The sequence below is a fragment of the Euprymna scolopes genome, chromosome 17, assembly GCF_053919585.1.
Source record: "Euprymna scolopes isolate OS-2025 chromosome 17, ASM5391958v1, whole genome shotgun sequence".
Lineage (NCBI taxonomy): Eukaryota > Metazoa > Mollusca > Cephalopoda > Sepiida > Sepiolidae > Euprymna > Euprymna scolopes.
The window spans coordinates 67612989-67625421 of record NC_136498.1 but is presented as its reverse complement, the minus strand read 5'-3'; the positions used below and the strand labels follow the sequence as shown (position 1 = coordinate 67625421).

The following is a 12433-nucleotide window of genomic DNA, read 5'->3' as shown; positions in this document are numbered from 1 at the left end:
GCATTTATACTGTACATCTACAGCTGCTATAAAAATAAAAGACTGTAATGCTAGCCCTCATTTATGTAAAATGCAAAACAATCAAAACACGCATGCTCACATTGCTGCTGAATAAAAAGAAATATGACACGAATGTACAAATAACTATGGTCGTCTGTTTTGCACCCCCACCCTTATCTGTCGGTGTATCTCTAGAAATTATACTTGTATGCCAATCTGAACTATTGTAAAATTGAAACAATTGCTATAGTGGACTCGGATTACAATTCTTATCATTCTCTTATTGTAAAATAAGAACAGTTCAAAAATGCAATCCAACCAAGAAAATTACTTCTCTTAATAAAGATTTAAATGACTTGGATTTTTTATACAGACCGAGCCTAGATTTTAATGTTCCTTTATTTATAAACATACCTGCCTTGTATTTTTATATAAAAGACTAGCAGGAAGACCCGACATTGCTCAACATATAATGAAGAACACTATGTACTTTTTCATTATGCTTATAGCATCAGATTACTTTTTACTTTGTTGTTTTTACTGTTGTTCATTTCACCACCTAATATAATTGAAAGAAACTGAAATTTATTTTGGAAAACTCTCTGAATTAGTGTTTTATAGGTATGATTTAAATTCCATTAAAATCGAATGCAATGCATGTGAAATTTTAAGGGGGTTCTGTCACCATAGGTTCCTTAGAGAAGAGACGCAGACATTCGGCACATTGAGAGGGAAAGAGATTTGGAACCACTTCTATTGTCTTCCCCAGAGAATTTGATACACATCATTAAAATTTAATGAAATTAAAATATATTTGATGTTCGAGGGCAGGTTCTACATCCCCCTCCCAACTCCCTTAGAGGGACACTTAAAGATTCGAGACCACTTCCATTGTTTTCCCTAGAAAAAAAATTACATAAAAGTACATTTATTTTTATGTAGATTCTCTTACATTTCTTTCTATAGGGAATATATATATATATATATATATATATATATATATATATATATATATATATATATAAGTAGGTTGTCGTTTGCTTGAAGCATTGTTGAAGAAAATTATAAGGTGAAATTAAAGCCAAGAACAATGCGAGATTTTTTTTTTTAAATAGAGTAAAATTATTTCAACTCTAAACAACAGAAGTTTTTTTTTTATCAAATAGAAAATCATTTAATCTGTTTTTAAAATTCTTAGCAAATCATCATGTATTAAAAGAGTGAAAGTTCAGGAAGTTATTTGCATTTAATAATTTTATAATCACTGATCATCATTTCCGAACAATTCTAATTTTGTTACTAAATTCTTTTACCACTAAACCAGAGTCCCACTGGCAAGGTTATAAAACTATGTAATTGCTTAAAATAAAATTAGATCCCTCACTTACACACAAAAATAAACGCACATAATTTCTCTCCAAAATTAAAATAACAATTTTTAGTTAACTACTCTAAAACACAAGAATGTCTCAGAAATGGAAGCTCGTTTTGTGTTAAATTTGTGTGAAACTGATTCTCGACCCTCTAAATTATTAAATTGATTTTTTTTAATGTTTTTTTTTCCTTTATGTTGTTTAGGTGTTCACATGTAATTGCCTAAAAAAAGTAGAATCTCATTTTTGCTTGGAGAGGTGATTTTGCTACTACAATAATAATTTCTTATATAGTAAAATAATCTATTTAATTTCTACAAATATACATTAAAATATAAGTTTTAAACAAAAAATTAATAAAAAAATTTTTTTTTACATAAAAATAATGGACGTTTTTAGTCTATGCTGAGATTTTATGTCAATGTCTTTCTTTCTTGGAATGTTCATATGTAAAATCTATCAATATTTAAAAAAAAATTTTTTTCTGTATTTTCTTTACTTTTGTTTTCTTTATTTCTACACAATTATTTATTTTGTGGCAATATTATGGATCCTGGGAAAGTCAATCAATCACTCATCCCTCCCTCTTAGATAAAGTTCAAAGCGGAGCCTCTAATCTAATAGGTCCAATCCCTGTCCTACCACCACAATGTTGCATCCCGTTGCTTGTTTTAAAAATACTTCAATAGAATAAATTTGTCACACTAGTGACATCTCAACATAAATACCCCTGACCAACATAACCATCAGCAAAATTCCACTCCTTTACTGTAGATGCCAGAAAACTTTTTACTCTAATAGCTTCTTTTTTCAAACTACTTGCCAATGGAATTCTTTTCATGCTCCTTGTTCCACAACTGTACCAACATGAAGACATTTAAATATGTGAACAAACAACTAGTTGCACAACCCCCCACTTAGGATCTCCCCCAAAATCTGGCCCCTAATTCATAGCAGCTTCTTACATCTCAGTGGCAATGTGCCTCGTTTGGGGTCAATATGGATACCAAAATATAATGATTAATTCTTGACATGAAGATATCAAATCCTCCAGGAAAACATCCACAAGTAACTTAATTACATAAAGTGGTTATTACAGGAAAGAAACTGAATAGATTTTTTTTAACATTTGAAACATAGAAATAGTGAGAGCGATTTGACACCATAGAAGTTGCATTATAAAGCCATTTCAAAGGTTTGAAAAGGTGGGACTAGTGAATAGAATTCATCTGAGAACCTCTATGCAAATATTGTAAACTTTAAACAGAAACATTCTGTGCCTCTATTATGTCAAAGCACCTACTGTTGATTTTATGTGTCAGCTCTTTCTGCTTGTGTGGTAATAAAACTTCAAATGCACTTGTGATGTTAGGCTGTATAAGACGTTAACTTTAGTCAAAATTGCCTGTTTCTTCTTTGATCGGACTTTTTCAATTATCGATCATCGATACTTATCAAAGACATCCCAATACGAAACCTATATAAGAACTCTACCAGATAAATAAAGTACATTTGTGTGAAATTTCATAAAAATTGGCCCTGCTGTGGTGAAGTCTATAGGGAACGAATTCCTTTTATATAACGGTAAAGATTAATGTAAAAATTACACAATAATAATAAAAAAGAATGAAATTAAAACTTACATTTCGTTGGCTTTGCTGAAAGATTTCCTTGGCCTTGTTGAGATGAAACATCAGATCTTTTCTGTGAAGTAAAAAAAAAAAAAAAAAAAAAAAAACCCACAGAAAATTAAACAATAACTGCATTAAATAATAAAACTTAGAAAGGTTTATTTTTCTTGCTAAATCCAATAATGATTCTTATCAAATAAATAATCAAAAAATTAAAACAATGCAAGTTTGCATAATATATTAGTATAGTGAGATGTGCAGAATAGAGGAAGTTCATTTTGTATATGAATAAAGTCAAATGACTACAAATAAGTTATATACGGCATAATCACATTACCACACCAGTTCTCATGAGATCTAAAATCAGGCAATGTTGAGCTCGGTCAGTACCAAATGGGTGGCCATTTGGGAATGCCAGGTGCAGTATGTAGGAGGAAGTCAACAACACCTTGCAAAAACCTAACGTCATTATCTCTCCTGACTGGAACCACTTATGAATTTAATATTCCCTTAACGTTTTCTCAGTTGGAGGAAGTTGGTTCAACCCATTTAGGGTGAATGCCACTGGCAAATAAGTCGGTGGTCAGAAAGTAAATATTTGGACAAATTGTAAACTAGTCTTGATTACTCTTCTTAAATTTTGTGGAAATTCACCTCCAGCTTTCAGGTTACACATTAGAGACTTCACAGTACTCTAAATTTATTCCTTGATGAGATATACAAAACCCATGAAACCAAAGCTTTATACACTGCTACACTGTATATTCTTCTGTTCCATGTTTCCCCATGTCCCAAGACTTGATCATTACAACCATGTTTCAAAGTTCTGCTTAATGTGCAACCAAATTGAATATAGCAGCACCAACCATTTCTTGAGCGAGTGCTCATATTTACCTGAATATATGTTTTAGCCTAAAAGCCTGTCAAATCATCAACATTTATGAAGAGAGCATAGATGAAGAGATATCAACCACATTAACAAAATAAAGACAATGACCTTGATCAGAGCTCTGCCTGTAAAAAAAAAAAAACAAACAAAAAAAAACAGATGTACAATCACCTATATTATATTTCTCTCTCTCTCTCAAAAAAAAAAAAAAAAACTGATTTATTTACATTGTATTTTTGGGGGAGGAGTGGGGGTAAATTTGTAGATCCCCCTCCTCTTCCACAAAATAAAAGATGAAAAGCAACACCATAGCCAACTTCGAACCACACATGGGACTTATATATTAATTTTTTTGATGTACACGCTAAAAAAATTCAGAAAAATTGAAAAAATAAAAAGGGTCTCATCAAATGGAAGCTCTCTGTTGTATTTAACGTTTGTTTAAATGAAAGAATGCTGCCTAAATACATATGCATGTATATATGTCTATACACGCACACACACACAAATACACATCATTATGATAGAGTGGATGCCCGTTTTTCTTTTGCTATGGTAAAAGAGTTTTACTTACCAATATAGTAGAAAGCAATTCATTCAAACAAGCTGATGAATTGTTGCCGGATGATATACCACTGTCGATAGGCTGTTTACTCCTGTAAAAAAAAAAAAAAAAAAAAAAAAAAAAAAAAGAACAAGGATGAAATCAAAATCTATATAAGTAGTAAATCGCTGATCAGTTGTTTTCTCTACACATGAGCAAGCAATTGACCAACATTAATTGTATCATAAAGAAACCTATTTGTCTCTAGTTTGGCTGCACTTGTTAGTCACATATGGGTCATTAGAATACCAGCTGTTGTTATTCTTTATAATAGACAGCAGAACTACTAGGAGTTGCCAGGGTGTAAAATTTGAAGAATATTTTACAGTTTAACTATCCACAAATAAACCAATTGACCTTATGTTTCAGAAATGCAATTTCATTGGGTGGAGGAGAGTCCCTCACTCACAAATATTTATTCAATAATCATGCCAACAGAAAATACATATATAAACGCCTCTCCTTCCATCTATATATTAAAGGGAAATTTGTATATCTGTGTGTCTAAAACAAAAAATATTTAGGAAAAATAAAACACACATTTATATATATATACATTATATATATATATGTATATATATATTATATATATATATTATATATATCATATATATATATATATATATATTATATATATAATACAGTGCAAAGAAACAGTTACTCATGAAAACGAACCACCTAAAGTAAAACCTTGAATAATTATCTAAACTCGAATGTAAATTAATATTAAGCCGACTTTACAAACTGATAATAGTTAATTATTGGTTTTTAATTAATTATCAGATGAAACTCTAATAATTTAAACTCGATAGATAACGACAAACTTCCACCCATTAATATGGGAGGGGAGATTATCATCAAGTGTCCTGAATTGTTAACTTAGCACCGGACTTACTACTTATATATTAAGTCACTTGTCCCCATTCCCCCGCCCCCCCCTTTTTTTTTTTTTAATGGAGAGTAGATAATACAGTGGATGTGTTATCGGCAGCTCCAGTAACTCTCGCTTCTCCTATTTTGTCATCCAGTCCTCATTCAATGAGTGATTTTTCTGACAAAGGGTGGAGAAAAAGCTGCTTAAAGGTCGGTAGTACTTGGTGACCAGTAGTCTGAGATGTCGGAAATTTTTCTGTCTCTATCTGTCCTTGTGGCCATGTCACTAGTAAGGGTGCTGGAGGTAAACGTTCGTCTGGGCTGACGTTATCCGCCGGATAGTCAGGGACCCGAACCTTGGATTTACCACTAAGGAGGCTGTCCTATCAGCAGGCGCAAAGTACTGGGACTGCTGTATTGCCATTTGGTGAGTGGATCTGGACCATGCAGTAGTCTCTGGTGGGGCCTCTCGATGCCATACTAGTGGGTAATTGTTACGGCTTTACCTTTTCGTGTGCTACAAAAAATAAATTTCCTGTCTTTTTCTCTCTTACTTTCCCTCTCTGTACTGCTCTAACCAAGTATGCCGACCTATTCCACAAATCCCCAAATCTCAACATGAAATATCTCCAGAATAAAAACTCGATTAAACCTAGACCCCCATCTTCCAACGTAGACCCCTACTACCAGGTCTCCTTCTCCAACATCAGGGGTCTACGTTCCAACCTTCCAGAGGTTGAAACCCAATTACAGGAGACGAAACCGGACATATTCTTTCTAAGTGAAACTGGAATAGGGCCGACCACTTCCCTAGATGAGTTCATAATTAACGGATACTCAAATTTAACAGCTAAATCTGACCCCCAAGATCGCCATGGGCATGGAATATGTGCCTACATTAAGGATGGCTTCCCGTGTGGCAGGGATATCTCTAGAGAAGATCCTAATTTACCCTATATGTGCTTCAGGGTTGCACTTGCTAACACCACTGCATTTATATTTGCCCTCTATAGGCCCCACAACAGCGGAGTTACTATCTTTAACAGCATATCTGAGAAAATAGACCACATACTGTCTTCACATCCCTCGGCTAACATCCACATATGTGGTGACTTCAACGTCCATAACGTGGAATGGCTGACCTATTCAAATAAGACAGACGATGAGGGGAGGTTTTGTCATGATTTTGCCATTGCTTATGATCTCACTCAGATTGTTCGCGAACCCACCCGTGTGCCCGATACACCCGGTCAATATGCAAGCCTCTTAGACCTTTTTCTCTCAACTTCCCCTGAGCTATGTTCATATTCCGTTCATTCTCCTCTAGGATCCTCCGACCACTCCGTCGTATCAGTTAAGATAAAAACGAAATGTAAGAAGCCCCCAGACGTACCCCTCCACCGTACTGTATACCGATACTCTATGGCTGACTGGGATAGCTTCCGTACATTCATATCTGATTTACCTCTGCACTCCATGTTTAAAAAGGATGTGTCCTCTATAGTATCAGATCTGACCGAATGGTTAATTGCAGGCATAAACCAATTCATACCATCTAAAAAATTCCAACAAAAACCTAACAGCCAGCCATGGTTCTCCCCAGAATGTGCTGCTGCTATCGCGCACAGAAATCACTTTTTCCATAGCTACCAACGTAATAGATGCACTGAGACTAAAGCTACTTTTAGGTCTGCCAGCAACCACTGTAAAAGAGTAATAAAAAATGCAAGAGAGCTATATGCCCAGTCTGTTAAATCCAAGGTAGCTGATCAGCGGCTTGGATCCCACCAGTTTTGGCAAATAACAAATAGGATCCTGAACAGAAGTGTGCGTTCTATCCCAACCATTATCAATGGACCAGAGGTCATCTCATCAGCGTCAGACAAGGCCAAACTATTTGCAAAGAACTTTGCAGCTAATTCTACCCTATGCGACGAAGGCCATCAACTCCCCATATTTCCTCCTATTACACAGAACAAGCTAGGTAACATACAAATATCCGTGCATGAGGTCACCAAGCTAATAAAGAACCTAGATTCCAGTAAAGCAACTGGCCCTGATGGCATCCCAATTATAGTGTTAAAAAAGCTTCAACCAGAACTTGCTCCCATACTTACGAAACTATTTAAGCGCTGCCTTAAGGAGAAGTGCTTTCCGACTCCCTGGAAGACCTCATCAGTTTGCCCTGTATTTAAGAATTCAGGTGATAAGTCATCTCCCTCTCAATACAGACCAATGCCTCCTGTGTGTTATGAGTAAGTTGCTGGAATCCATATTAAATAGAGAAATAGTCAACCACCTCAGCAGGAATAACCTTCTTAGTGACACAATATGGTTTCCGCTCTGCAAGATCTACCGCAGATGTGCTGACGGTTATATCCCACAGGATTAGTGAATCTCTTGACAAAGGCTTCCTTTCTAGGGCAATTGCTCTCGACATATCAAAGGCCTTCGACAAGGTATGGCATAAGGGTCTACTTCACAAGATTTCCAGCTACGGTATAACTGGAAATGTTTTCTCAATCATTAAATCATTTCTCTCCGATAGGCTCATAAGAGTAGTGGTAGGTGGACAAAAATCGGAGGCCTGCAATATAAATGCTGGAGTCCCTCAGGGGTCAATCCTGGGCCCAACTCTCTTTCTGATCTACATCAAAAATCCCTAAACACATACTTAAATCAATCGTTGACATCTATGCTGATGACACTACCATCTACGGCAACACATCAAAGGCTGTAAATGACAAAGTTCTCTCTGATTCTCTCTCCTCTGATCTCGAGCGCGTGGTTCAGTGGGGGAAGATGTGGCTGGTTACCTTTAATGCATCCAAAACCAAACTCCTATCCTTACATCATCAACGCTCTGATCCCCATCTGGCATCAATTGTGATGGATGGCTCTCGTCTGGGTGAGGCCCCGTGTTTTGACAAGCTTCTGGGTTTGACCTTTACTCCTGATCTTAAATGGAACACGTACATCAAGTCTGTTGCCAAGGTCGCTGGAAAGATGGTGGGATCCTTCTACCGCTCCAGAAGATATCTCACTACAGATGCAATTCTTTATCTATATAAAAGCCAAGTACGTCCAAGGATGGAATACTGTTGCCATATCTGGGCAGGAGCTGCTAAAAACAGCCTATCCTGCCTTGACAGAGTACAAAATAGACTTCGTGGCTTAGTGGGGGATGCTCTTTTCTCTACCCTGCAACCTCTCTCCCACAGAAGAGACGTTGCGAGCCTGTCCTTGTTTTATCGTTATTTCCATGGCAGATGCTCGTCTGAACTCCAATCTCTGGTCCCCTCTCGCCAATCTTTCACGAAAAACACCCGTCTAGCTGAATCCACTGTGAAAAATTTCCCCCACTCTATATCTGTGCCTAAATCAAAACGCAGATTCCATGAACAAAGCTTCTTCCTTAGAACTGCACACCTGTGGAACTCTGTTCCGTCTGCCTGCTTCCCTCCGGACTACAACTTGGATGTCTTCAAGTCCAATGTTAACAAATTCCTAATGAACCGCCCCCTTAAGTAAACATTTCAGCAAATCTCCTCACTAACGTAATGTACTTGCAATAACCCTTATCCCTGAGTGGCTTCCGAGCCTTGATAAGTGGTGATCACTGTGTAAAAAAAAAAAATATATATATATATATTATATATATATATATATATTATATATATATATTATATATATAATATATATATAATATATATTATATATAATATATATTATATATATATATATATATATAACATATATATATAATATATATATATATTATATATATATATTATATATATATATATTATATATATATATTATATATATATATTATATATATATATTATATATATATTATATATATATTATATATATATTATATATATATATTATATATATATATATATTATATATATATATATTATATATATATATATATTATATATATATATATATTATATATATATATATATTATATATATATATATATTATATATATATATATATTATATATATATTATATATATATATATATTATATATATATATATTATATATATATATATATTATATATATTATATATAAAACCTCTCTTCTAAATTACATGTTAACGAAGATGGCCAATAAAGTTTTATAAATGTCAGAAAGAAACTTTTTTCATTCTATACTCCCCCACCAAGAATATTAAATTTATAGTAGGTCTCTCTAATTTAATAAAACTGCTCGTTATAAAACTCGGAACTCACCTACACAGAATCTTTATACACATCACTAATAGAATTTACTTTGATGATGCATTTCTAAGCAAATAAAAACAAATTAATAGATCAATTTAGAAACTATATATTAAAGAATACATTTCTGAATACTGTTATGTGATGCCCTTTTCTTTCTCATGGTATCTGATGTAATGAATATAAGTACATCCGGGTCTTTCCTCCTGCAATATTGTGATTGGCTGGTTAAACCATAAATATCAGCTGATAGAGGCATTCAAGGAGTGCCGCCAAAAGATTTGACAATCAGTCTACTGACCTTTTTGCTGTTGGACCGATATAAATATTCTTAGTAGCCCTAGGAGATCCACCCTCTCAGACCTTGCTTGCTGACTTTCATGAGGAGCAAGTTTATTGCTTGCTGTCTGAGGTGCTCTCACTGGGAATGCTCAGACAATTTTGCCGGGCCAAAGTGGTCCTCCTCTTGGGGCACTGGCCCATTTTCCCACTTTGTATCACATTCCTTCACAGTGGGAGAGAGGTAAATACCAAGACATTGATAGGTGCACTGCCTCACACTACAAACTCACACTCTGCTGCATCTATGATAGTCGTCCATATTGCGACATATCAAATTTATTACTCAAACTGCAACAAAACCATTTGGCTATTTTCAAATGATATATATTTCTTTTCTAGGGATCATATCAATATAATTAGAGATTAATAGCCATCGTTTAATGTATAATTTGATGATATATGAATGTTCACATAGGCGAACACTATGATGAGGTGTGTTAGAGAGAAAGTAAGGTCATATTTATACTTGGCAAGAAAATGAACACCCTATTCTTAAAAAAAAATTTATTTAATGAAGCTCATAACTTTATGTGTCTAAACCAAAAAAAGTTAATGATAAATCAACTCTACATTTTGGTTTTTCTTTCTCTCATCGAATCTTTCCTGGAGTTCATATATTAGATCCATTGCTATTTTTGCTTATGAAATCGGTTCCCACTATCATTCTGTAAACACTTTCTCACATCTGAGGCTATTCTCTATCTCTACAAATCTACTATCAGACCATGTATGGAGTATTGTTGTCATATTTGGAATGGTGAATCTATCACATTTGAAGGTTCTTGATAAAGTGTAGAAATGTATTTGGTCATTTGATTGCCCCTCCCCTTTCTTTTTCTCAGCAACCGCTCTCTCTCACATGTTGCTAATTTTAGTGTTCTTCAGAAGTGTTTGATCTGTTCTTTGCTTCCTTTGTTCCAGATCATTTGACCCATCGGTCTAGTTGTCTCTATGAGTTCGCCGTTTTGATACCTCGTTGTAATATAGCTTTCTATTCCAGTAGCTGCTTTTCAAGAACTGCAAGCTTCTCTTCTTACTGTTTTTCTCCTACCTATAACCTTGAACTTTCCAAGACTAAGCTCATTAAGCATCTCCTGTCTTTGCAATAATCATCTTTTGTTCTTGTTAGTTCTTTAAATCAAGTGTTTTCATACCTTGTCTGGAGTGACCCCCCCCTCATGTATCAGGCTTTCAAATCCTCAATTTATAAAGGGAAGGTATTGTGACTGGATTACAAGACACATCTGATTGATTTCTGACTGATGACAATAACATACAATCACACACAAATACCAGATCAAGCGATCTTTAAAAAAATAAAAAAGTAAGTTTTACTCTAACAATGAAAACATAGCATTTTATAACATAATAAAAATAAAAACAAAAAACTTACATGATGGAAGGTTTAGCTGGGCTGGTAGGTTCATGTGTGGGCTGATCCTCTTCAATGTAAGTTTGTTGAGGAAGCGTCTCTGGAATGTGTAGAATTTCTTCAGCTTTTGATAATTCTGTACAGACAAAATCAACCAGAAAATAAAACAATGATTTAAATGTTTTAAATTCTTCCTAATCTTTCATGCATAAATCAGTAAATATGGAGTCACTGTTAAATATAACATCTTTATATATAATATAATGCCTTTGATAATTTCAAGAGTGGTACTTTTGTTTAAAAAAAGCAAACAAAACTAAAGTGGACCATGAAAACAGAAAAAACAAGCAAATACAAGCCAAGAGAGCTGTCACGCAGCCACAGATATATGAAGATTCATTAAATGCTGTTCATATATTATTTCATATTATTTCATCATCCTGGTCATCCTACATTGCAATCAGCCTTCTTTACCACTCACACACGTAAATATATTACATGATGGTTGTTCCAACAGTAATGCGTCTTATTTTTTTAACTAAAAACAAAAGTTGAAGAGCTACAAAGACGGGAATGGTACCATTAAAAAGAGCAACCTTTTATGCTCCAGAATTTATTTTTCTTTATAGTTACCACCATTCTCAATGTATTTTTGCCTGTAATGGGGTGATGGTTGTGCTTTGTCACCCACATCTCTGTCGCTACTCATGAATGCATAAGTTCAGTCATCATAACAATGCGATTTGTAATCTTTGCTGATCCATTCAGACAGAATAAAAAATAACAGACATTACTTTTGGATTTCTGTGTGGTTAGTACATCATATTTCCTTTTTTCCCCAACAACCATATTCATATTTTATTATAGAGTGAATTTTTAATCCATACCAGGTTTCGTCCTATAACCCTCTCCATATTATAAATAGAGAAAATCTTATACAATCTTCCATTAAAATATAATTTTTTTAAATTTATAAAAAACTAGACTACCCGTGACCCGTTGGGTCAGTATGTTATATTAGCTATGGAATTAATGTCTGAGCGTGACACTTGTGACGTAAAGAAAATAGTTTTTTGTGACATAAACATTTCTATGAAAGTATATTAAAATGAAA

General features: G+C 34.3%; 1 protein-coding gene across 1 annotated transcript in view; it reads right to left on the bottom strand.

The window, feature by feature from the left end:
* The window catches only part of LOC145296767 (uncharacterized), a 242404-nt gene that overhangs the window by 85307 nt on the left and 144664 nt on the right, over positions 1–12433 (bottom strand). The window contains exons 21-23 of the mRNA XM_080142821.1: positions 11341–11455; positions 4468–4549; positions 3017–3077 (exon numbers count right to left, since the gene is read on the bottom strand). Coding sequence (XP_079998947.1) covers positions 3017–3077; positions 4468–4549; positions 11341–11455 — 258 coding nt within the window. The remainder of the gene's footprint in view (positions 1–3016; positions 3078–4467; positions 4550–11340; positions 11456–12433) is intronic.